Here is a 26,818-nt window from a genome sequence, read left to right on the forward strand (position 1 = left end):
TTGCCCCCAAAACCAGGGCTGGTTGCACCACGCACACACAGTGTGGTTTAGCACATGGGGCGCAGCATGGTGGGGATGAGTTGGGGTTGGAGTGGATGATCTCAGAGATCTTTTCCAACCCAATTGACTCTGTGGGGTTCTGAGCGGCTGTGGTTGTGGTTGGCTGATGGTTGGACTGGATGATGTTACTGCTCTTCTCCAACCTGAGTGACTCCATGAGTGGGGATGAGTTGGCGGTTGGGCTGGATGACCTTCATGCTCTTTTCCCACCTTATTGACTCCATAACTCTATGATTCCACCCCAACACAGTGCACCCACCCAACGCAAAGAGCCCAACATTACTCCCACCATCCCGACCTTTAGGGATCAGCGCTGGAGCCTCCGAATCCCCCTCCTTCACCACACGGTGCTGAGCCCAGGGCTGGGAGCAGGATGAGATGAATTCCAGCCGGGCCCACGTGCTGCCTCTCGCCGATGATTTGCAGCATAGAGGCAGCCCTGCTCACTGCGTGCCTCTTCCAAACGGCTCCGTCTGACCCGGCTCAAGTTCTCCCCAGCACTAATTGATTTCTGCTTCCTGCCGGTTCCATTCCAGCCCCCCACCAGCTTCCAGCCCTCGGGAACCCGCAGACAAAGCCTCCGGGCTCTCAGTTTCCTGCGCTCAACCTCCAGATCAAGTATCTTAACAAAAAAATCTGTGAATTCCTCTATTTCTTCCCCCAGCCCCCCTCCCCATTTCTTTCTTTTCCCCCTTCCTTTTTCTCAGGCATCCCAAGGGAAGTTCCCAGAGCCCTCTCCCCATTGCTCACAGCCATCTGCTCCGACCCACAGTGAGTTCCCCTTCCTCCCCATCTCCCATTAAGGACCGTGTTAATCCGCCCCGTTCGGGTCGCACATGGCTGTTTGGAGGGACGTGGGAAATGGCTCTGTGCAAGAGGAGACCTCAAAGCCAATTTTGGGCCAAATTTCAGCTCTTTTCCCATTGCAGCCCCCGGCCGTTATCAGCCCATAAATGCAAATCCTCCTTGCTCTCCTTCAGTCCCTACCTCAGGCTGTGGTTTCAAATGAGAGATGGGGAAGTTGTCAGCGTGGTTTCATCCCCAATAACCCATCCCCAGATCCTGCCCTTCTCAATGGCCTCTAGTGTAGCAAAGTGCCTCTCCTCAGTGTGGATTCTCTGCTGGCTCATAGGGTTGTGCTCCGGCTGCAGATTTCCTTTGATAGGGAAGGTTGTATCTATGGAGATGGGGCAGCAAAAAGGGCATTCCTCCCCCAAAATAAATGTCCAAGAAGCACCAAGAGAGCTGGGGGGACAAAGCCAACTCCTGGCAAGCATCTCACTGCGCTCCATTCTGGCATCTCCCATCACTGAGCTCAGAACCATCACAGCCCCATCAGCTCCCATTCTCACATTGCCTTTTGCCCTTGGCAGAAGAGCTCTTGTAGAGCCCTGCTTCATGTTCTGGGGCAACAGTTGGGATTTAGGCCTCTTTCAGAGCCCTACTTCATGTTCTGGGGCAACAGTTGGGATTTAGGCCTCTTTCAGAGCCCCACTCTTTGTTTTGGGGCAGCAGTTGGGCTTTGGTTGGACGCATCCACATTGGAGATGCCCAACATTGATGGCCAAGGCCCAAACCACATTTCGTCCCCCTCCTACCCCAAACCCAACCACTTTCCCACCCAGTTGAAGCCACCATTGGACACCACCCACTCTCCTCTTTGTCCTCTTAGTTCCCCAAGCAATGATTTCAGCCCCGAGGGCTCCCATCCCCTCCTTACACTCCACACGTGGTGAATCACATCCCACTTTTTCCATCTGGGCTGTGATTTATGATCCAGCAGCTCAGCTCAGATCTCGCTCTGATTCCGTCGGTCGATGCCGGAATGTGATATTTTCCTAAACGTCCCCGTAGTGCCATGAAATCCAGTTATAAAGAAAACAAGGACATGTTTTAACAATAAAACCAATGTGCATGATCTAATTAAATGGCGTAATAAAATTAGGAAATAAATGCGCAAAGCATGAAAATCTGTTCCTCGAAAAGTGAATCAAATCGGCTCCTAAAAACGAGCGTTTATTCCTCGCAAAGGCAGCCCGGATCCTTCACCCTGCTCCGGGTTTTTAGGGCCGTTTGGCCGCCGAGGGTCGTTTTTTCTCTCCCATCTCCGTGCTGAGCCGGAGGCGGCCGAGAAGGAAAAAGGGGGGGGGGTAAAATGGAAAGAGATGTTTGCGAACGGCTGCGATGACCTGCTGGAAAACCCATCCCCGATGCGAGGTTCATAAATACGGCACCACGGCGGCCGGGGAGCGGGGATGGAGAACGCGGAGCTGATAGACTGGGGGGGGGGGGAACCGGAGCTGCGGGCGGATCGGAGCCGCTACTGAGGACCCTCCGCCCCCCACCCCCGGCCCCACAGCAGCGAAGCCCCGCGGGCTGCACCGACGAACGTCGGCTTCTGCTTTCCCTCCCCTTCATTTATTACTTTGTTTTTACTCTTCCCCCCCACCCCCTTTTTTATTTTTCCCCTCCATTTTCTGCCCCCTTTTTAATAGTTTTTTTTAAATTTTTCTCTATTTTTTCTTTTGTTTTTCTCTCCTTTTATTCTCATCTATTTTTTTTCCCCTCGTTATTTCCTTTTATTTCCTCCCATTTTTCCCCTTTTAATTTTTTTTCTTTTATTTTTTTTCTCTTTCGATTTTTTCTCATTTATTTTTTCTTTCTCTTTTTTCCCCTCATTTTATTTTTCTCGCTTTATTTTTTTCCCTTTATATTTTTCGCCTTTTTCTCACCTATTTCCCTCTTTTTATTCCAATTTTTCTCCTTCTTTATTTTTCCCTTTTTTTTCTTTTTTTTCTCATTTATTTTTCTCTTCTTACTTTATTCTTTTTATTTTTCCTAAATTATTTTAATTATTTCTATTAATTATTTTATATTATTTTAATTTAAAAAATCATTTCTCTTTATTTTTTCTCTTTCCAACCCCCTTTAATTTCCCCCCTTTCCCCCCTTTTTACTTTCTCTTTTTTTCTCTCTTTTCCCCACTTTTCTCATTCATTTCCCTTCAATTTTCCTCTTTCCATTTTTACTTCCCCCTTTTTCCTCTTATTTTTTCCTACCCCCCCCTCCCCTTTTCTATTCCAACTATCATTTCTTTGCTCAGAGATACAATTTAGCAGCGGGTTATTAGATTTAGGCTGCTATGCTTAGGCTGTGGTTGGACTTGATGATCTTCGAGGTCTATCCCAACCTGGCTAATCCAATGCTTCTATGCTTCTATTCACTCACTTATTCCACCCCCCCCTTTTTCTTTTTCCCTTTCAACCTTTCATTTTCCAGTTACTTTCCTTCTGTTTTCCCACACATCTGATCCTTCAGCCCACAAACCCCGCTCTTCTCTATGCTCCAACAGCCCCATCGTGGCACACGGGCTCACCCTCATCCATCCCAACACTGTTGGACTAACGACCCCCCCCAGCACCGCCCACCCCTTCCCCCTCTCTCCCTGCACCGCCGGCTGAAGATTCCCTTTCTCTGCCGTTGGCAGCGCCGTCAGCCCCTCATCGGGGCCATCCATCAGCGACTTGGCTCTCTCAGCCTCGCAGTGTCTGTGTCATCTCCCGTACCCCCGTGGTGTTAAATAATTAAAGCGTAGCACGTTGTAAAAGGGAAAGAGAGAAATATATATATATATAGAGAGAGAGAGAGCTCAGTCTTCCAGCTGCAAAATAAAACCGTTTGGCACCGATGCTGAGATCGGATCCCTCCTGGCAGGCGGCGGTGCCGGCGTTTCTGAGCCAAAGCGGTGCGTGGGGGGCGGTGGGATTTCGGCCGTCCCCAAAGCCGGCTTAGGGGATGATTCCCCCCCCCCCTCAACCCTCGTTGGAAGCTGCTCTGCCCCCGTTGTTGGGGGGCTGCAAAAAGCCGGTTGGAAAATAACAGTCAGCCAACATCAGACGGCGCTGTGAGCGCAGAGCTCCGTATGGGAACGCAGCGTTTGGGGCTGTTCCATCCATTAGCATTGTGGGGCACTGCTGTGGGATACGGGGGTCTTATTTATGGCCGAGGTGCCTTGCAAACATCCACCCGGGTTTTCCGAGCATCTCCATCCCATGGTTAACACTGAACCACCTCCAGACCCCATTCGAAATGGAGAGAAGGAATAAAAACGGGCAAAGCTCCCCCAAAAAAGGGATGAGGTTTTGGGTTTGCTCGTCACTTTTCCCCTCTAAAAAACTTTCTGCTCTCTCCTCAGCCCCCATTTTTCATGCTTAAGGGCATGACACACATTATCATTCACCACCTTCGTTTACATGTAGCAAACATAGGTCAATTTATTTCTAAATCCCCTTTTTTATGGCTCTATTGAACTATTTGCCACATTATTTATACGTTAATGCGATGAATCCCTCTGGATATCACGCTGTCTAATAAATAACGCGACAAATCATTAAGCAGGGTGATAAAATCAAGCCATTTAAAAATACATCAACCTGTGTTGCTTTCGTGTAAAATAAGCTCCTGGGGCCCATCAGGGAGAGGAGGAAGGAGAGATACACACACACATATGTGCACAAAAAAGATAAAGGTAGAACGCCTCCTTTTAACCAATATCCTGGAAAATGAAGGGCCGGTTGGTGGTGTTTTTTGGTGAGGGTGGAAGGGGAAGGATGGGAGGAAAAAAGGGAATTAGGGGATAATGTGGGAAGGAAGAGTAGCACTGTGTTCATCATTTGATGGAGGAGATGTGATGTGTCGGGTTGTGGGTGGGTTGGCTGTTGTGTCACTTAGGGCTGCCAAAATGCACCCAGGGATGAAGGAGGGGTTGGGGACAGCGGATCCCACATCTACTTCATTGGGATCCTTAATCTGCTCCATTGGGATCCCACATCTACTCCATCGGGATCATTGATCTACTCCATTGGGATCACCGATTTCCATTGGGATCCTTGATCTGCTCCATTGGGATCCCACATCTACTCCATTGGGATCACTGATTTCCATTGGGATCCCAGATCCGCTCTCTTGGGATCCCACATCTACTCCATCGGGATCATTGATCTACTCCATTGGGATCACTGATTTCCATTGGGATCCCAGACCTTCTCCATTAGGATCCCACATCTACTCCATTGGAATCCTTGATCTGCTCCATTGGGATCACCGATTTCCATTGGGATCCCAGATCTGCTCCATTGGGATCCCACATCTACTCCATTGGGATCCCAGATCTGTTCCATTGGGATCACTGATTTCCATTGGGATCCCAGACCTGCTCTCTTGGGATCCCACATCTACTCCATTGGGATCCTTGACCTACTCCATTGGGATCACTGATTTCCATTGGGATCCCAGACCTTCTCTATTGGGATCCCACATCTACTCCATCGGGATCCTTGACCTACTCCATTGGGATCACTGATTTCCATTGGGATCCCAGATCTGCTCCATTGGGATCCCACATCTACTCCATCGGGATCCTTGACCTACTCCATTGGGATCACCGATTTCCATTGGGATCCCAGACCTTCTCCATTGGGATCCCACATCTACTCCATTGGGATCCCAGATCTGTTCCATTGGGATCACCGATTTCCATTGGGATCCCAGATCTGCTCCATTGGGATCACCGATTTCCATTGGGATCCCAGATCTGCTCTCTTGGGATCCCACATCTACTCCATTGGGATCCTTGATCTACTCCATTGGGATCACCGATTTCCATTGGGATCCCAGATCTGCTCCTTTGGGATCACTGATTTACATTGGGATCCCAGATCTGCTCCTTTGGGGTCCCATCTCAGCCCCCTCTGCACCCCAAGCCATCTCACCCAAAGCCAAAGAAGAAAACCCGCAGAACTCGCCCGCTCACCGTTCCGGAGCCATCGTTTGCCTCTGGCACTTACAAATGATGTAATCCACTTTATTTGTGTGACAACAAAACGGTTATTATAGTAATAAGTATAATTAGCACAAGACAATTACCATAATAATACATTTCCCTTGTTCCAGAGGTACCTTTAAAAAACAGGTTTATTTAAGATTTTGAAGAAAGAAATAAAAATTGCTTAGCGAGGCACAGCAATAAAGCATCTCATTGTGCTGATGCATGGCGAACCAACAGCAGCCTCAGCCCGAGGCGAGCGCGTTCTCAGAGGTCTTTGGGTTCCTCTTTGCACAGGCTGCAGAAAGCCTAATTCCATCCCAAAGACCTCCTGCAAATGGGGAATGTGTGGGGAGTGGTGGAATCCCCCATTGGGCGTCCCAAGACTTGCCGTGGGGTTGCAAAAGGGTCTGCTTGGGGAGCAGCTGTAGAAGGATATTCGACCCCAAATGTATTTGGGGTTTGTTGGAAGAGGTGACAAGAGATGGGGCCACTGGTTGTGGGGAGGAGGATTACGTCAGCCAAAACTCAGCTTTTTTGGGTTAAATCACACCCTTCGCGTCCCCCTCTGGGTGCAGGGAAGCGTGGGGCTGGAGGCGCTCCGGGGCTGGGAGGTGAGCATCACGCAGAGGGGGGTCAGGGTCTGTAGGCAGCATTTTAAACCCATAGAGGTTAAAAATAGTCCTGAGGGGTGTGTGTGGGGGGCAGGAGATGCGATGTCACCACGTCCCCAACCACGATGGGACGCGATCAGCCCCAGTGTTGCTTTTGTTGGACTGCATGTCCCCAATGTGAGTGGGGAATTCGTCAGAGCAGTTTCATTCCCAATAACCCATCCCAAGATCCTGCCCTGTGTAGTGACCCCACAGTACAGTGCCTCTCCCCAGTGTGGATTCTCTGCTGGCTTTTAGGGTTGTGCTCCGGCTGCAGATTTCCTTTGGTAGGGAAGGTTGTGTCCACAGAGATGGGGCAGCTCTTGGGATTTAGGTGGAGGAAGCCAGCCGTGTTGGAGATGCCCAGCATTGATTTCTACCATCCCAGCGCCCGAACCACATTTTGTCACCCTTCCACCCCAACCCAACCAGTTTTAAAGCCACCATTTGATAGAACCCACATTCCTCTTTGCTGAACCCCCTCTACTCGTCCCAGGGATGGGATCACAGAACAACTCTTGCTCCTCTCCCTTACACACGCTCCGAGGTGGGGACATTTTCTCCTCCCGACGTCACCCGTTGCCCCCCATCCCACCACATTTCTGCCCTTGGTATTTTTAAAAGGCTCTTTGAAAACGTGCTTTAAGGACCACTGTTCCCACAGCCTTATTATTTTCAGCTGCAAAGAGAAGCGCCGTCGGCAGCCGGCAGCCGGAGTTAATACGATGCAAATGCGATGAATCCACTGCAGCTGAACTCCCGACATCCCCACGCGGCTGCGCCCTTCATTTCTCTACAATGGGTCTTTGGAAAGACACCAGAACATCTCCTGTGAAGGATTTGCTCCTCTCAAGTCTGGTTCAGCCGAAAGTTTATTAGTGGAAAGGGGGTAATGAAAATAACGTGAGCTGGCATCGTAAACACGCACACTCAGCCGGCGGAGCTGAGAGCAGTTTGGAACAAGCCGTGTAAGCACCACGGTGTCGTATTCCTCCCATCCTCCCAGCCAGCCAAATGCCAATAATTAGCCATAAATAATACCTAGGCTCCTCGCAGCAGGTTGATCCACTATAAACATGAGCCGAGCTGGGGAAATAACCTCGCGATGGAAAACAGCCTGGTAGCCAAGAGAGAAGGTTTGCACAGATGGAGCTGCTGCCAGATTTGCAGTCGTGGATCAGAGCAGCTCCTTGGCTCGTCCTGCAGCTTCTTGGCCACCGGTTCCGCACTGGGGGGTCGGGGATGATCCGAGGCAGCAATCCTATCCCGAAATCCCATCTGGATGTGGTTGGCTGCATCTGTGATGCTCAGCATCCCTTTGCTCAGGAGCAAAGCTTGCACCATCTGAGGAGGGGTCACCTGCTGCTGGACCCAGTTCCAGCTCAGGTTGAATCTCAGGAGACATCGAGGAGCTCATTGGATCTACAGCCCCAAAAATGATCCATCAGTGGGGGAGAGGAGAGCCAGCCAAGATGGGGATGTGGCTCCTCGGGTGTGGTGGGGGTGGGCTGGGGTTGGACTCGGTGGTCTGGGAGGACCTTTCCAACCTCAGTGGCTCTTTTGACATGTGGTTCTGTGCAGCTTTCCTCCCAGCTCCATGCTGAGCCCCCACTGATGATGACGATGACGATGATGACGATGGTGGTGATGATAGTGATGGTGATGCCCAGCAGATGACTCACGGCCAGGGATGGCCAGGAGGTGCCAGAAGTGCCACCAAGAGATGGAAATGCATCTGCTCCCCATCCTGTCCCCTCATCTCCCCCCTCATCACAGGGGCCTGTATGCGCTCCCCTCCCCTCTGCAGGAGCCGCCAAAGCCTTGGCTAAAAGGAGGACCATTAAGTCAGGCAAATTCCCACCCCAGCCCTCCCAGCTGCAATTTATAAAGCTGCTGCTTTCATTAGAGCTGAGCAGGAGGGCGAGGAGGGCTCGCGCACGCTGGGAGAGGCGAAGCGGAGCGGAGTGTCTGGTTTGAAGACAGCGCCGTGTCCGTAACGCTGTGCAGATGTTTCACCAAAGCAATTTAGTCATCAGCTGCTTTCATTTTCCTAATGTGTTTTTTTTTCTTTTCCCTCCTCTCCTCCCATATGATTTTTTTTTCCATTTCCTTTTCATGCTGCAGCCCCCTCCCCAAGCTCTCTCTGCTCTCAGACACAACCCACAATGGGTCTGTATGGCTAGGACAGAGAGAGGACCCCAAATCCACAGCACATGGCAATGCCACAGGACTACGACCCCCTCTTCCCCCTTTGGGTCCCTTGTGGTCATTTCTCTCCATCCCAGACTTCTCAGTATGGGTGGGAGCTCCCGACTGGTCAGATGGGGAAAGGACTTTAGGAACCAGCATTGGTGTGTAGAAGAAAAAGCCAAGGTCTGCCCTGCATGGGATGCATTCATTCCGAGCACAGAGAGAAATCCACAGCAGAAAGCCCCTGTGAAGGGGGGGGTGATGGCCCCACAGCTTGGAGCAAGCCCTATAGCTGGGAATGATGTGGGGCTGGGTGTGGGGACAGGAGGGTGGCATGGGGCAGGGCGATGCAGACCCCAAGCAACACCACCACTTGTAGGGGTGGGAAGGGGCCAGGACTGCCCTCATCCAAAGAAATCACCACGTCTCAGCCTGCCAAGAGGGCGAAGAAAAGTCGGCTTCAGTCCCAGCATAATTCCTCTTTGTCACTCGCCGTGAGGAGCCGCATTCCAGCAGCATCAGCCCGGGCCAACTTTCCAAAAATATCACTTTCACCACCCGTTATGGTTTGCAGCTTCCTCTCCTGGGGGTAGAACCACTCCCCACCCCCGTGGCTGTGATAGCACCGCTCCCCATCAGCCCAGCAGCGTTCAGCTCCTCATCCGCTTCCATCCACCATTTGGATCCGCCGAATTTCATGCAGTTCAGAGGCAGTCGGGAGGACCCTCAACCCTCTAAAGGCATCAGAGAATCCACACACACTGCCTCCCATTCATTCTCCAAAGTCCTTCACCATGGAACCACTCCTGCCCTTCGGGTCCAACTTTCCACCCAAGATACGTTTGGATCGCATTTCAGAGAGGATCCCGTTGCCCAATCTCCTCCATATTAACCCCAAATCGTGGCTGTCTTACATAAACCACATACCTCGAGGATGACACCGCCGCCAATTAGGGATCATGTGTTTGCAATTAAGTGCGTCGGTATCGTTGCGAAATAAAATAAAACTCAAATATCAAGTGGAGCCCATTATATCGCCTAATTGGCTGGCGGCATGGAGAGGGTGTTAAAATGGGTCTTTTAACTGTGTGTTAATCTCCCCGAAGACAAACTGTTTGTTTTCACGTTTTTACGACCCTCCTTCCCACACGCCTTGTATATTTTGACCCAGATGATGGACAGAGTTATGGGAGAGAACTGTAAAAAAGTAATTACAAATTATGAAAAACATATATAGCCCTTTCAGCCCGGTGGATGCGGCGGTGCGGACGGTGTCGTGGCAAAGATTTAATGCTCCTGGGCTTTATTATCTCCATCCAACCATCCATCCTTACAAGGCGAGAGCGGCGCAGCGTGCAGATGGAACGGCCCCGTGTAGCTCAGGCCTCCATCGGCCTCTCTTCCAAGGTCAGGTTGCTCAGGGCCAACCCAAACCTCATCCATCCCACTGATGTTAATGAAAGGAGGGAATGTGGGTGACCCTACTGAGCGCAGGGATGGATTTGGGGTCCCCACTGGGAGAGCGCAGCGATGGCACCCGGTTGTGTCGGTGCCCATGTTGCATTGATGCTGAATGCATGGTGCAACCCTGGTGGTGCAACACCTCATGCATGGCACAGTGCATGTGCAACAGCCTCAAGCCTCAGCACGCTGCGGTCCCACAATGCCAAGAACTACGTGCACCCTCGGTGGCGGTGGGGTTGCACGCACATCTCAACCTCTGAGCTGCATTCCTTGGAACAACAACCAAAAATCAAGCAGGCAGATGGGGTAAACTCAGCCTGGGGAAGGAGGTGCTCAGCACAGTCAGGATGAAGCCATTGCGCCCCCCCTTTTGCTCTCGGAGGCCGGATGCTGGCAAGGAGCTGACAGCAAAATGAGAACCATCAGCTTGGAGAAGCTCCAGATCCTCGACACGGCGACTGCACGCACGTCACTGTGCCAGATGAGCGCTGGCCAAGAGATGAGGGCCAGCTCCCCTGGGGATGCAGCTCCCCATGGCCATGGCTGGGAGTTGGGGGGGGCTGCAAAAAGATCTCCCCATGTGTGGGATTTTGCAGCTCGCTTCCAAGAAGGTGTGGGTCCTCCTCACTCCCGACTCCCTGCCCTGCTGCGATGTGCAGGTGAGTTGGGAACCATCCCCAATTGGTGGCCAACGTAATGTTGGTGGTGAGGTCTGCTCTGTATCTGGGACATAAGGATGGTGTTCAAGCCCAGGATCACAGAATCATAGAGCTGTAGGATCACAGAAGCATCACAGCATCGGGTGACTCTATAGTTAACATCCCCATCCTTCAGGTCTTCCAGCCTTGGCCATCTCCAACAGCCTGACGTCAACTGAGATTCCTCTCAGATCCCACCCAACGCTGCTGCTCCCTGCATTCAGCTGAGACCAATCCTGCTGTGCCCCCCCAGATTGCCCCTCCAGAGCCCCACATTGTCTCCCAGTTGGCATCAGAGCCTTCATACTCATCCGAGGTCCTTTGGCCAAACTTGGAACTGCTCTGGGGAATCTGAACTCACCTTCTCCCCTCCAGACTGCACCCATTTAATTCACCATGAGATTTTAATATCGATTTACAGTTCCCAGGCCCTGGATCTGGGTGTTTTCACATTGATTCCGACCTGCTTTCTATTGATTTAGCTGAAGTCGGTGCGCGATCACTTTACATTAAGCAGCCATGAGGTGCTGTTAAATCAACCCATGTGGCCAAGCAGTGCTGGCACGGCAGCTTAACAGCAAAGTATTCCCATAAAGCTCAGGTCATCTGGAAACCAATCCACACCACTGCTGGAGCTGGGGAGGGAATGCAGGAGGTGTTCTTTAGCTTGAGACAAAGGCAACGTTTGGAGGCAGAGTTTTTTGGCAGGAGGGGTTCAGGACGTCTTTGGGATTTGCAGGAGTGACATGCAGGTCCAATTGAAGTGGCTTTGGGTTGGGTGTAGTGTGGGGTGTTCCTGGGTTAAGAGGTCTCCCCATCATCTCCTCAGCCTTCATTTGAAGAGAAGTCCCCAAGGGACAACACCCAAAGGAATGGGGCCAGGGGGAAACTGAGGCACGAGAGCCCACGTCTACCTGCATCACAGTTAACAGTAATCTTCTGCTAAATGCCACCACGTATCTCCAGGTGTTGATCCAGATGGGTGATGCACGTGAGCTGCTGCGCCATCCCAGGACTCCAGCTCCCCTTTGGCAACATCCCTTTCCTTTCCTGTGGCTGGAAAACCTCACAAAATCATCTTCATTTTGTGAGTTTTATTGCACTATAAAAAGGTGTGGACCTTCCATTCCAGCCTGGCAAAGGAGGGAGAAAAAGATAAATAACACATCCTCATAAATCACGCTGAAATTAATGGAGAGAGCTGAAGATAAAGCAAATAAGGGCACGTGCTGGAGAGGCAGAGCCACGGCGGAGCTGCTGTGTCCTTCAGGTGATGGTGATGGGATCCTGTTGGTGATGGGGTTCCATTGGTGAAGGGGTTTCATTGGTGATGGGGTTCTACTGGTGATGGGGTTCTACTGGTGATGGGATAGGGCTGGTGTGGGATCCTGTTGGTGATGGGATTCCATTGATAATGGGATTCCATTGGTGATGGGGTTCCATTGGTGATGGGGTTCCATTGGTGATGGGATAGGGCTGGTGTGGGATCCTGTTGGTGATGGGATTCCATTTGTGATGGGGTTCCATTGGTGATGGGATGCTGCTGGTGTGGGATCCTGTTGGTGATGGGATTCCATTGATAATGGGATTTCATTGGTGATGGGGTTCCATTGGTGAAGGGGTTCCATTGGTGATGGGATACTACTGGTGTGGGATCCTGTTGGTGGTGGGGTTCCATTGGTAACGGGGTTCCATTGTTGATGGGATGCTGCTGGTGTGGGATGCTGTTGGTGATGGGATTCCATTGGTAATGGGATTCCATTGGTGATGGGATTCCATTGGTGATGGCGTTCCATTGATGATGGGGTTCTACTGGTGATGGGATAGGGCTGGTGTGGGATCCTGTTGGTGATGGGATCCTGTTGGTGATGGGGTTCCATTGGTGATGGGATGCTGCTGGTGATGGGGTTCCATTGGTGATAGGATTCTATTGATGATGGGATTCCATTTGTGATGGGGTTTCATTGGTGATGGGATGCTGCTGGTGTGGGATCCTGTTGGTGATGGGGTTCCATTGGTGATGGGGTTCCATTGGTGATGGGGTTCTACTGGTGATGGGATAGGGCTGGTGTGGGATCCTGTTGGTGATGGGATTCCATTGATAATGGGATTCCATTGGTGATGGGGTTCCATTGATAATGGGATTCCATTGGTGATGGGGTTCCATTGATGATGAGATGCCATTGGTGATGGGATGCCATCCAGCACTGCTTGGGCTCTGACTGCAGCATGCTTCAGTTTCCCTTCTCCATCTTTGCCTGTGTTGGATGCTCCCAGGTCTCTCCATGCTTCTCCAAAGCCTCTTCCTCTCCCCATTCCCACCCCAAAACCAGGCCCAGCACCCATCTTTGCTCACCAACAACAGATCCCGAACACCCTTTGGTTCCTCAAGAGCTCTGGATCCGACTCCTGGAGCAAAACCCCACCGCTTTCCCTGCTGCTCTGCCTGCTGAGCTGCACTCCCACATGTGCTGAAAGATTTATCCCTGGGTAGTTGGCTGAGTTTCTAACGAGAGCCGAGACGGATGCTCCGCTCGCCAGTTAATAGGCTGGGTCTTGGATTAGTCACACTAACTGGCATCAGTGCACTGATTTTCTTTTTATTGCACATTATAACTCATGCCTGGGGAGGCGAGATAGAGAGAGAGAGAGAGGACTCCGCTGGCACCGGGAGATACGGCTGCGGTCACTCATTCACGGCTCTGCCAGGAGGGGTCCGTGCACCGAGTTGGGGACCCTGGTGGGATGTGGGAGATGGGGGAGATGGGGAAGAAGAAGGGGGGCAGAGTTGGGGGGGGGGGGGGGGGCTGGGTTGGAGTCCTCCATCAGGAATCGTTTGGGGTTTTTTTGTGTGCCTTCGTCAAACGGAGAGGAAGGAGGAGGCTGGTGGAGCCCGCTGTGAGCCTCCTGCAGCTCCTCCCGCTGAGTGCTAGGCAGAAATTGGCTCGTTTTGGGGTTGGGGGGGGTCGACCCTCCATAGCCTCCCCCACCTCCATCAGCGGGATGGTAGGGCTGGGAGGTGCCCAGGAGCACAGCCCGCATCCCGATGGGCACACGGGGACTCTGCTGTCTGGGTGCGGGGCCGGAGGAGCTGCAGCAGCAGCGCGGAGCTCCGTGCTATCTCCCCATCTAGTGACCGCAGAACGCATAGCAAGGAGCATTGCAAGCAAGTCGGCTGGGACGCTCCTAAATACTGCATCCCAATGCGGGATTGGGGGAGAGCTCCAGGAAAATACCCCTCCTCCCCACCCCCCAGCCCCCCATTAAAAACCCGATGGCTGAACACTTGGATGAGTCGACAGCGCGATGCCACCTGCCATGCCAAAACTGAGGGTGGGTGGCCACGTCCCCAACAATTTGGGGGCACATGGGACAGCTCTGCAGTCCCCATCATTGGCCCCGAGTGGAGGGCAGCTCCAACCACAGCGCCGTGGGGATTCCCTTCTACTTCCCCCACTCAGCAGCCTGCTCTGATTTATGGCCTGACCTTCACCCCGACCCAAACCCGAGGGGACTCCTGTTCTGTTTTTGTGTTGTGTTGTGCTGTGCAGGCCTTTTATTATTATTACTATTATTATTAATGTATTATTTGTAAAGCTAGGGTGGAAACGGCGCTGCTCTGCTGTGATCTAAGGGGGGTTGTGTCCCATTGCCCTGCAGTGATTTCTTAGGGTTGTGTCCCATTGCCCTGCAGTGATTTCTTAGGGTCGTGTCCCATTGCCCTGCAGTGATTTCGGGCTCCGCGTCCCACTGCTCTGCTGCCATCTCAGGGGCTGCAGAGGGCGCAGCGAGGCTGGAGGCGATGGAGACGCAGCGACTCCGATTCGATGCTCCTCCATCCCAATTCCTTCCCTTTAAGGGATGGAGGCCGTGTTTTTCTCCCTCCACTCCATTCATCCAAACCCTCTTTGGAGACGTGTGGACCCAACCCACAACCCACCTCCATAGGGACACCCCCATCCCCGAACTGGATGGGGATTCAATCTCCCCGTTCCCCTTCTGTCCTATGGAGGGACCTCCTTGCGCTGGGAGCGGCGGTGGAAGAGGCACAAAGCCACATCCCAGCTGTGATTCACGGCTCCTTTTCTCCTTCCAGACACTTCCATCCCTTTCCTAACCCTTTTCCAGAGGCGGAACGCGGCTGGATAATTGTTTTCATGCAAATTAGAGCCAATGAAACCAACACAGAGTTTACTGAAAGGCGAGACGGACTTTCCACGGAGCGAAACCTGTTTGAATTTCATCACGTCGTTAATGACCGATTAACGCGGAGGAGAAGCGGTTGTGGCCCGACGGCTTCACCGTGGCTGAACATCGGCCCATAGAGAGATGCTTTTCGTTGTTTCTTAGTGTGTTTTTGTCTGATCTCCAGGATAAAGAAACCCCTAAAAACCCAAACCGAGCGGCCATAGGACCCTCCTGCCCTATAGATCCTGATGGGAACGCCTGCAACATGCAGGGAGAAAAGGGCTCAGAGGGCAATTTGCTGTTGGGGTGGGGAACGGGGAGGGGGGGGGATATAAATGGGGTCTGATCTGCAGCCGCAGTGCCACGCAGAGCCCCAAAGGGGAGCAAAGCTGCACCGACGCATCTGCAAAGTATGCAGGGAGCGAGCTGCAACAGGCCGGGCTGCAGGCAGAGAGCCCGGCGCGCCCCATTGATGGGGAGAGGGGCCGGCACTGCTTGGGGGGGGGGGGGGGGAGATGGGGAGGGCTCCCAGCACATTGTGGCCCCTCGGCTTCATCCACCTCCCCCCCACCATCCCTACAAATCCAACCGCCCCCCTTTGGATGCATAAAGCTGAGTCTGAGCTCTGAGCACACAGCAGCCAATAGAGCCCTGCGAGAGGAGAGGGGGAAGGAGGGGGGGGGATTGTGGCTGGAAGATGCATCCTGCAAAGGTGACCCCTCCTGCACAGCCTCACATCCTCCCAGCACCCCAAATCCCCATTCCCTCTATGGCTTTCCTTTAGAGCAGCACATAAAATACAACCATACAGCCCCTTCTCTTGTCCTTTTCATCCTTGGGGGGCAGAGATGGGGCTGTGTATGTGTATGTGTGTGTGTGGGGGGGGGGGGGGTTGGATGGGGGGAGATTTCACCCCAAACCCACAACCCGGTGGCTCTGCACGGCACAGAGCAGCGCTGCAGCGTTCGGCCCTTTGCATTGCACTGCAGCAGAGCTCCATTTCCAGCCATTACCACCCCCCCCCCTCGCTTCCCCCCCCCAGGGGCTCTCACGCTCCATTTGTTGTCATTGAGACCCCCCCCCCCGTCCCCCGGGTGTCCTCAGGTCTCTGCGTTGTGCTCCAGATCTGTCGGTGTTATTCACCCCCCTTAGCCCCCCCTCTTTTTGGGGTGATTTAAAGGTTCTCCCCCCCATCCCCTTCCCAAAATTGCCCCCCCCCCTCGATCGGTTTAATTGTGATGAGGACACCCCAGAGCTCTCTGCAGTGCTCGAAGACCCCTACCCCCAATAATAGGATTAAGGAAGGGGTGCTGGGGGGGGGTAGGGGGCGAGGGGATGGGGGGGGGGGTTGGGGAGGACCTGGGGGTGCCGGGGGGGGGGGGGGGGGGGGGCTGCGCGGCGTCGCTGTGCGGTGCGATCTGCGGATCCGCAGCGGCATCGCTCCCCCTGTCGATACGCACCGCTGCCAAACGCCACTGCAGAGCCGCTCCGCACTGCGCTGCAGCCCCCGCCCCAACCCCCCCACACTCACCCTCCTAACCCCCCCCCCACTGACCCACAGCCCCCTCCCCAAACCTCCCCATTGCCCCCACAATCCCCGAACCAAATCCTCCCTCAACCCCGACCCCGGTTTCCCCCTATTGCCCCCACAGCCTCCACCCCAAATCTCCCCACTGCCCCCAGATCCCCTTTGTAGTCACCCCAGATCCCACCCCCCCCCCCCCCAGATCCCACCCCTCCATCCCCCCCCACCTCTCAGGGTTTGTTTCTGGAGGATGTGAGGCTGTTTCCCCATCGATCTGGGGTCTCCATTTGGGAGATTCAGTTCTCCATCCCCATCAATACGAGCTTCCCCCATTTGGGGGCTGAATCTCCATCAATTTGGGGTCTCTATTTAAGGGATTCAATGCCGTTTCCCCACCAAAGTGATGTGTCCCCATTGTGGGGATTCGGGGACATTTCCCCACTAATTTGGGGTCTCCATTTGTGGGATTCAGTTCTGTATCTCCACCAATAGAAGATCCCCCATTTGGGGATCGCTTTAGGATCTCCCATTGGGTCAAAGCTGGGACGTTCCTCCCCCATTTGGGATCGCAGCATTTCGGTTGCATTCACCAAACATTTCCCACAACATCTATGGGGCAGAATGAGGGTTTAAGGGCCGTGGTTCCTCCCTTTGCCTTTATTCCCCCTCCTCATTTATGGACCATCTCTGTGGTTCTCATTACCTCCTGTTTTCTTCTTCCAGGTGATTCGGAACTTTATTCTTATTCTTATATTCATTTTATGACTCTTTCTCCCCCCCCCCTTTCTCCAAAACACCAACAAAACCCACCCCAAAATCCCCCCCCCCCTTCACCCAAAGGGATCCCATATAAAACACAGCGCACTGTGTCGGTTACAGCGAGACATAAAGATGATGGATCACCCTCCCCCCCCCCCATCCCTGCACAGCAAAGACCTTTTGGGGGCAGACTGGGGGGATTTGGGGGTCTTTGGCAATGCAGAACTGCTTGTTTTAAGCATTGCCCCCAAACCCAAAAGGACCCCAATGGTAACGGGGTGCGACGTCATCCCTCCTGCAATAGGAAACAGTGTTGGGATCAGACCTGTCGGTGTTCCTCAATCTTTTCCACCTTGAGGCTGAAAATAGCCAAATTTGGGGCTTTTAAAGCCCAAAATGACCCTATTTTTTGGGAGGGGGGGGGGGGGAACTTCCAGCCTCAAAAAATGGGTGGAGAAAAATATTCTCCTGGAAAAATTGAGGGGGAAAAATGCTCTTTTGTCATTCAATCTCTGATCAGAGCTATAGAAATAGGGCAGCATAAAGACCACTGCCCACCAGTAACCACCAGTAACCACCAGTAACCACCAGTCCAAGGGGGGGGGGGGGGGGAGAAAGGCATTTTGGGGGAGAAATGGAGGATTTCACCCCAGGGATAACAATGTCTGGGAGGGGATTTGGGGCAACTCTTTTGTTGGTCTCTATCTGTAGCAGCTTTGGGGCACTTTTGGGGATAAAAGAGATCAGTGCATGTTTTGGGTGAAAAAAAGCCAAATTTGGGGCCTTGGGAGGCATAGTGATGTGTGTGCCCCTGGGGTGTGGGGATGACACTTCAATTGCTGCTCCTCTGTGTTGTGGGGGGCTCCAACACAAATGGATCCCCATCCGATCCATCCAATGGATCCCTTCCTGAGTGGACCCCAACCCCATTGGACCCCAACCACATTGGAACCCATCCCCATTGGACCCCATCCCCATTGGATCCCATCCCCATTGGACCCCATCCCCAATGGACCCCAACCCCATTGGAACCCATCCCCAATGGACCCCATCCCAATTGGACCCCATCCCCAATGGACCCCAACCCCATTGGAACCCATCCCCATTGGAACCCATCCCCATTGGACCCCAACCCCATTGGACCCCATCCCCAATGGACCCCAACCCCATTGGACCCCAACCCCATTGGATCCCAACCCCATTGGACCCCATCCCCATTGGAACCCATCCCCAATGGACCCCAGCCCTGTTGGAACCCATCCCAAATGCAACTCATCCCCAGTGGACCCCTTCCCTAATGGACACCACGCCAAATGGGTCCCATCCCAAATGGAATCCATCCCAAATGGATCCTATCCCAAATGGAACCCATCCCAGCTGGATCCTATCCCTAGTGAACTCCATCCCTAATAGGCCCCACGCGCAATGGATCCCATCCCCAATGGACCCCATCCCCAAAGGACCCCACCCCCAATGAACCCTATCCCTCAAGGACCCCATCCCCATTGAACACCTTCCCCAATGGACCCCATCCCCATTGGACCCCATCCCCAATGGATCCCATCCCCATTGAACCCCATCCCCATTCAACCCCATCCCCATTCAACCCCATCCCCATTCAACCCCATCCCCAATGAACCCCATCCCTAATGGACCTCATCCTCATTGAACCCCATCCCTAATGGACCCCATCCCCATTCAACCCCATCTCCATTCAACCCTATCCCCATTGAATCCCATCCCCAATGGACCCCATCCCCATTGAACCCCATCCCCAAAGGACCCCACCCCCAATGGACCCTATCCCTCATGGACCCCATCCCCATTGAACACCTTCCCCAATGGACCCCATCCCCAATGAACCCCATCCCTAATGGACCCCATCCCCATTCAACCCCATCCCCATTCAACCCCATCCCCATTCAACCCCATCTCCATTCAATCCTATCCCCAATGGACCCCATCCCTAATGGACCCCATCCCCATTCAACCCCATCCCCAATGGACCCCATCCCCATTGAATCCCATCCCCAATGGACCCCATCCCCATTCAACCCCATCCCCATTCAACCCCACCCCCAGTGGTCCCCATTCCCTTTGAACCCCATCCCTAAAGGACCCTATCCCCCCCCATTCAACCCCACCCCCAATGGTCCCCATCCCCATTGAACCCCATCCCTAATGGACCCCATCCCCATTCAACCCCATCCCCATTCAACCCCACCCCCAATGGACCCCATCCCCATTGAACCCCATCCCTAAAGGACCCCATCCCCATTCAACCCCATCTCCATTCAACCCTATCCCCAATGGACCCCATCCTCATTGAATCCCATCCCCAAAGGACCTCATCCCAACAGATCCTATCCCCGGTGGATCCCATAGGGGGGATGGAGGGCTGGGGGTGGCATTGCCCCTCACCACAGTATCAGGGCCGCATCCTGCTGACATCCCAACACCTTCCAACCCCGCTGCCACCACCACCCCATGCCTGGCAATGTCCCCACCGTGTCCCCAAATCCAGGAAGAGGGAAATCTCAGCGGTGACAAAGCACCGTGAGGACAAAGGACCGCAGCGCTGAGCTCAGACAAAGGCTGACGGCGGGCGGGGGGCTGCCAGGAGCCCATAAATCACCGCTGTGCAAGCAGGGCTGCTGCCAGCAATGGGATGTGGGTAGCGTGGTGTCACCCTATGGCGTCAACCCGGGGTCTGCGGTGTCACCTGTGTGTCATTGGGGGGGGGTCGGTTCCCATTATGGCAGCAATGGGGGGGTAATGGGGTGAGTAGAGGTAATCGGGGTATCCTTGACCTTGATGGTGGAGGTGAAAGGGATGGGAGGGGGGAAAAGGGGATGGGGAAATGAAAGGGGGGCAATGGGATGGGCAGGATCAGCCCCAGTGCCCCCCTGATAACCAGAATAGATGGAAAGGATGGGGAGAGAGAAGGGATGGATGGGAAGGAGAAACGGATGGGAAGGATGGATGGATAATAGGGATAAATTGGTAGGATGGAAGGATAAGGAGGGATGGATGGGGAGAAAAGATGGATAAATGGACTTGGAAGGACGGACAAGTGGGATGGATGGATGGATGGATGGATGGATGGATGGATGGATGGATGGATGGACGGACGGACGGACGGATGGATGGATGGATGGATGGATGGATGGAGAGGAAGGACAGACAGAAAGGAGGGGTGGAGAGGAAGGATGGGTGGGCAGGAAGGGCACAGAGGGATGGGAAAGGTGGGTAGGGTGGATAGACAGGATAGAAGGTTGGAAGGACAGACGGATGAGAAGGACAGACAGGAAGGAAGGAGAAATGGATGAGGATGGATGGATGGACGGGAAGGACAAGCGGATGTGAGCTACATGGATAACAACAGAAGGAAGGGAAGGACAGATGGATGGATGCGAAGGACGGACGAGGACTCCTCTCTCCTTAAACACCTCAATGCATCTCTCCCCCACCCCCCCTTTGTCCCCTTCCCTACCTCATCCCCATCCCATCCACACTGGGGAGGCAGCCCTACATAAGAGGGGGGGCTGCAAGCTGCTCCCACCTCCCTTCTATCCCCTCCTGCCTCCTCCTGTTGGATTTTCTGCTTGGGTTTCAGGCGCCGCTCGCCCTCCTGCATACAAATTGCAGCCTTAACCCCAAATGGAGAAATGCAGATGTAATTTTTTTTCCGTGCGGGTTGCCATGGAAACCATCCCTCAGCTGCTCCGTACTCGGAAGGTAGACGAGGCCGAGGTGGGATCGTTGGGATGGAAAGAGGTCCCCAATGGGCCCCAAAGGGATCAGGGGATGGGAGGGGATGCGGAGGTCCCCAGCACTGCAGTGGTGATATCCCCACCCCAATGGGGTCACCCCAAGGACTGATCCCTCCGTCTCCCACAGGGAAAGGGGAGACAGCCCCTCACACGCCTCATTTTGCCTGTTTTCTACCCAAAATGGGTCTCCCCAGCCATTTTGCGGCACACATCGTGTTGTCTTTATGACCCCTTCCCACACTTCTGTGGTGCAATGGATCCCATCTCTCGGCTCAGTGGGAACAACTTTGGGTTCAGAAGGGGCCCCCAAATGCTGCTTTATGGGGGGCAAATCCTCAGCCCTGGCTTTGGGGTCCTTCATTGGGGATGTGTGGTTGGGGGCGATGGATGGAGCAGGGGCAGCACTTGGTTGTGTCATAAATCTCTGCTTTTTCCCATCGTTTTATGGCTCTTCTCAAACAAATGTGAGAAGATGGAGAGAAAAAAATGTAGCGTTTACCAAATGGGGGTGAATTTGGAGAGAACTGGGCAAAGAAAGAACCCACGTGTCCCATAGAACACAGTGAGCACAGCCCTTATCAGCCATCAGAGAATCCACCGCCCGAGGGGCTGAAATGGGGACGGGGGATTTGAGGGGGGGGGGGGTCGGACGGACCCTATAGGGGTTCGGGTCTCCCAGGAGGGGCGGCCACGTCGCTGCGTTCCTGTTGGAGTCCGGAGGGTGGAGCAGTTGCCCCAAAAATGGGACGTGATGGTTTCCACCCCATTCACCACCAGGGCTATAGGGCAGAGATCCGGCCGTGCTGTTGCCCTATGGGGCACTCCCAGCTGTCTGTGTCCCATCCCTATGGCATAACCACATCTCCCGACCCACTGCATGAGTTGTCATCCCATCCCATTCCACCCTATTGCATCCATCCCATCACCCATCCTCTCGTCTCACCCTATATCATCCCATCCCATCCTTGGCTCTCCGTATCATCCCACTTCTCCAACCTATTGCCCCATCTCGTGTCCCAACACACCCCACCCCACGAGCCACTTTCCCACCCCATGAACCACCCCTCCATCCTACAGCCCATTGCCCACCCCCAACCCACCATCCAATCCCATGGACCACCATCCATCCCATCCCATCATCCATTTCCCCACTCCACAACCCACCAACCCATCCCATGGCTGCTCACCCATCCTACAACCCATCACCCACCCCAAACCCACCATCCCCATTCCCATCTCACTCCATAACACCCCCTTCCCCCCCCCATCATCTCACCTCCCCTCCTTTCACTTCTCCCTCCCCATCTCTCCATCCCAACACGGTGATGGGGATTGGGACCAGAATGGGGTCAGTGTGGGGAGACCCCCCCCCCACAGGTGGGACCATCCATTCAGCTCCCATTGCTCTGAGAACAAAGGAACAGCAGAAAAATATTGGGAGAAATATATGGGATGGATTGATTTCCCCCCCCAAACCTTCAGCTTTTGTCATAGGTTCGGGGTGGGGGGTGGGGAAACTTTGTGCCCATAGCTGTAATGGGGGCTGTCCCCCCACCCCAACATCTGCTCATGGGCATCCAAATGGCAATGGGATAAGGGGCTGTGGGATGATGGGGCTGTGGGATGATGATGGGGCTATGGGATGATGGGGCTATGGGACCATGAGGATATGGAGCTGTAGGGATATGGGGCTATGTGTCCCCAGACACAACCCCATATTTGCCACCAGAGCATCCCCACTGGCTCAGGGTTCCCATCACAGCCCTTTTGGGGGTGTGTGGGGGGGGGTCGCACCATCCCTGAGCCCCCCAATAAAGGGATATCCCCACCCATAGCACTGCATATTGCATTATGGACCCATAATGGCACTGCACCATAGGAGTAAATCTCACAGCTCCCCCCCCCCAAACCCCCGACCCCAATAAATATCTCCATTTCCTGCTGTCCCGGAGGGAAGATCCGATCCGCTGCTAAATGTCAGGGACGTAAAGTGAAGTTTGTCATAAAAAAAGGAAAAGGGACATAAAATAAAAGGGGGGGGGGTTGGGGTGGGAGAATGTCCCTCAATGGGGGAAGATTGTGGGGTTGGGGGGCACAGCCCCCATAGGGATGATAGAGGGACCCCTAGAGAGCCCCAGTGAGACCCCACACCCTTGGTGACACACAGGGGGGAGGGTTGGGGGGGAGGTTGTATTGGTGTCCCCATATCCCTGTGCAGACCTCGGTGCATCCCACCCCACCTTCATCAGCAGCCCCGAAAAGCCCCAAAGTCGCCCCAAATTCAACCCCCCCCCCCCCGTGGTTCCTCCTTCCCATCCCAGCGTCTCGCAATGACGCCATCCCATATCGGGCCCCCTCTGAATCACTTCGTTTCAGGCGCTAATTAAGCAATGAGCCACAACGGCGGGGATTTATGGGGTCGTATTTCAGACGGTGGCACCGAGTGAATGTCCCTGTTGGGAGCCCCGGGGCCACCCCGATATTAGGGGGGGGGGGTTGTTGGTGTTTTGGGGGTGGGGGTGGGGTGGTAAAGGAGCACTCAAGGCCCAAAGGTGCTGCTCTGTGTCCGGGGTGGGGTGGGGGGGGTCCGATGGGTCACCCAATGTGCAGAGATGGGAACGGTCTCAGTGTTACTGGATCAGCACCATCCTCTGCCCTCCCCCCCCCCCCCCAGCAGGGATCCAGCTGTGCCCAGATGTGGCAGTGGAGCTGGGCTGTGAGCAGGTGGAATGGTGTGATGCTGGGATCCAGCTGTGCCCAGATGTGGCAGAGCTCCCCCCCCCCCCCCCGATCCAGCTGTGTGCAGCTGCGATGGTGATGTTGGGGTCCAGCTGTGCACAGCTGTAGCAGAGTCCTCACTGTGTCACACCCCCCCCCCCCCGCCACTGTCCCTCTGTCCATCTGTCCCTCCATCCCTCCATGTCTGTGTCCTACTGTCCCTCCATCCCTCAGTCTCTCTGTCTCTACTCCTGTCCCTCTGTCCTTCCATCCCTGACCTTTCGGATGTGATCCTCTCTGCCCCTCTGGAAGTGTCCAGCTTTTTGTCCCCATCCCATTCCTGTCCCCATTCCCATTCCCATCCCAATCCCATCCAACCCCCATCTCCACCCCCATCCCCATCCCATCCCATCCCCACTCTACCCCATCCCAATCCCATCTCCATTCCACCCCATCCCATCCCATCCCACCCCCATCCCATCCCCATCCTATACCACACCTACCCCATCCCATCCCATCTCCATTTCACCCCATCCCACCATCATCCCATCCCATCTCATCCCATCTCCACCCCCATCCCCTCCCCATCCCCATCCCCATCCCATCCTATTCCATCCCATCTCATCCCATCCCATCCCACCCCCCATCCCATCCCCATCCTATACCATACCTACCCCATCCCATCATATCCCCATCCCATCCCATCTCCATTCCACTCCATCTCATCCCATCCCCATCCCCATTTCCATCCCCATCTCCATCCCACCCCCATCCCATCCCCATCCTATACCATTCCAACTCATCCCCACCCCACCCCATCCTATCCCATCCCACCCCATCCCACCCCATCCCATCCCATCCCCATCCCATCCCATCCCATACCCACCCCCATCCCATCCCATCCCATCCCACCCCATCCCCATCCCATCCCATCCCATCCCATCCCATCCCATCCCATCCCATCCCATCCCATCCCATCCCATCCCATCCCATCCCATCCCATCCCCATCCCCATCCCATCCCATCCGCATCCCCATCTCATCCCATCCCATCCCACCCCATCCCAACCCATCCCATCCCCACCCCATCCCATCCCATCCCATTCCACCCCATCCCAACCCATCCCATCCCATCCATCCCCATCCCATCCCCATCCCATCCCATCCCATCCCATCCCATCCCATCCCATCCCCATCCCATCCCATCCCATCCCATCCCATCCCATCCCCATCCCACCCCATCCCATCCATCCCATCCCATCCCATCCCATCTCCATCCCATCCCATCCCATCCCATCCCATCCCATCCCCATCCCATCCCCACTCCATTCCATCCCATCCCAACCCATCCCATCCCATCCCATCCCATCCCATCCAAATCCCATCCTCATCCCATCCCATCCCATCCCATCCCCACCCCCATCCCTCACTGGGACACAGTCGGGACCACCACCACAGTGACAAACACCCCGGGGGTGACACCCCCCCATCTTCCTCCCTCCCCCATCACCCCCCACCCCATAAATACCCCATAAAGACCCCACACAACGGGCTCAGCAGCCGCTGTCCCTGCGGTGCTTTGGAGCCGACGTTCATCCCAAGGTCAAAGCCATCGTGGTGACATTAACACAGCGACGGTGGAGGGGGAGGGGGGGGGGGGGGGGGGAAGGGGGATGGGCCCCCCCCCCTGTGGGGTGGGGGGTGGGGGGGGGAACGCAGACACTGAGCTTTAATTGAAGCCGTTAAGGTCAATGGTGGCTGATGGAGCCGGGGCTTAAATCAGGGAATAAAGGGGGGAAATGGGGGAAAATGGTGATTAAAAAGTAAATGAGGAGGGAAATAATTGGCTTGGGGAGGAGGAGGGTGGGGGGGGGGAGTAATAATGGGGGGACAGCAATGGGAATTGGGTTGGGGGAGGGGGTGGGGATGGACCCCCCCCATTGTGACAAGTGGAGGGACGGATGGATGGGCTCCTTCCAGCCCGGCTCCTCTCTATTGATTTTCCTTGAATGAAAGTTAATTATAACAATGATTTAATTAATAGCGGCGCTCTTCAGGCTTTTATGGCTTCCCGCATTAGGGCGGCCCATAAATCCCCTCTGACAGCACCAATGGGACCCCCCAAACCCCCCTAAAACCCCCCCAAACCCCCCCTAAGCCCCCTAAAACCCCCCCCAAGCCCCCCCAAGCCCCCTCAAACCCCCCCTAAACCCCCTCAGACCCCCCCAAACCCCCCTAAAACCCCCCCAAACCCCCCCCTAGACCCCCCCCCCCCCCCACCCCGCAGCCCCCGGCCCCTCTCACCTGAGCACCGGCAGCGGGCAAAGCGCGGAGGGTCCGAGTGCGCACGCGCGCCCGGAAAGAACCACAGAGAGGAAAGATGGAGGCGGGGCCTGCGCATAGAGTGTCCCCCTTCCGCTCAGTGGTGCCGCCTGCCTGAATGGAGGACAAGGAAAGGAGGAAGGGCAGAAGGGGGCGTGGTCAAATGGGGCGGGATACAGCGCCCCCTGGCGGCACCACGGAGAACAGCCAGCTCCCCCTATATAAAAAAAAAAAAAAATAAAATAAAAAAAAAAAAAAAAAAAAAAAAAAATAAAAAAAAAAAAAAAAAAAAAAAAAAAAAAAAAAAAAAAAAAAAAAAATAAAAAAAAAAAAAAAAAAAAAATAAAGTAAAAAATAAAAAAAAAAAAAAAAAAAAAAAAAAAAAAAAAAAAAAAAAAAAAAAAAAAAAGAAAAAAAAAAAAAAAAAAAAAAAAAAAAAATAAAAAAAAAAAAAAAAAAAATAAAAAAAAAAAAAAATAAAAAAAAAAAAAAATAAAAAAAAAAAAAAAAAAAAAAAAAAAAAAAAAAAAAAAAAAAAAAAAAAAAAAAAAAAAAAAAAAAAAAAAAAAAAAAAAAAAAAAAAAAAAAAAAAAAAAAAAAAAAAAAAAAAAAAAAATAAAAAAAAAAAAAAAAAAAAAAAAAAAA

The 26,818-nt window shown here is 53.6% G+C and overlaps 1 protein-coding gene across 1 annotated transcript in view; it reads left to right on the plus strand.

The window, feature by feature from the left end:
- Positions 1 to 8,160: 8,160 nt before the first annotated feature.
- LOC140263282 (ATP synthase F(0) complex subunit C1, mitochondrial-like) overlaps positions 8,161 to 26,818 on the plus strand; it is a 30,124-nt gene continuing 11,466 nt past the window's right edge. The window contains 2 exon segments of the mRNA XM_072358108.1: positions 8,161 to 8,196; positions 10,788 to 10,850. Coding sequence (XP_072214209.1) covers positions 8,161 to 8,196; positions 10,788 to 10,850 — 99 coding nt within the window.

The sequence above is a fragment of the Excalfactoria chinensis genome, chromosome 28, assembly GCF_039878825.1.
Source record: "Excalfactoria chinensis isolate bCotChi1 chromosome 28, bCotChi1.hap2, whole genome shotgun sequence".
Taxonomy (NCBI): Eukaryota; Metazoa; Chordata; class Aves; order Galliformes; family Phasianidae; genus Excalfactoria; species Excalfactoria chinensis.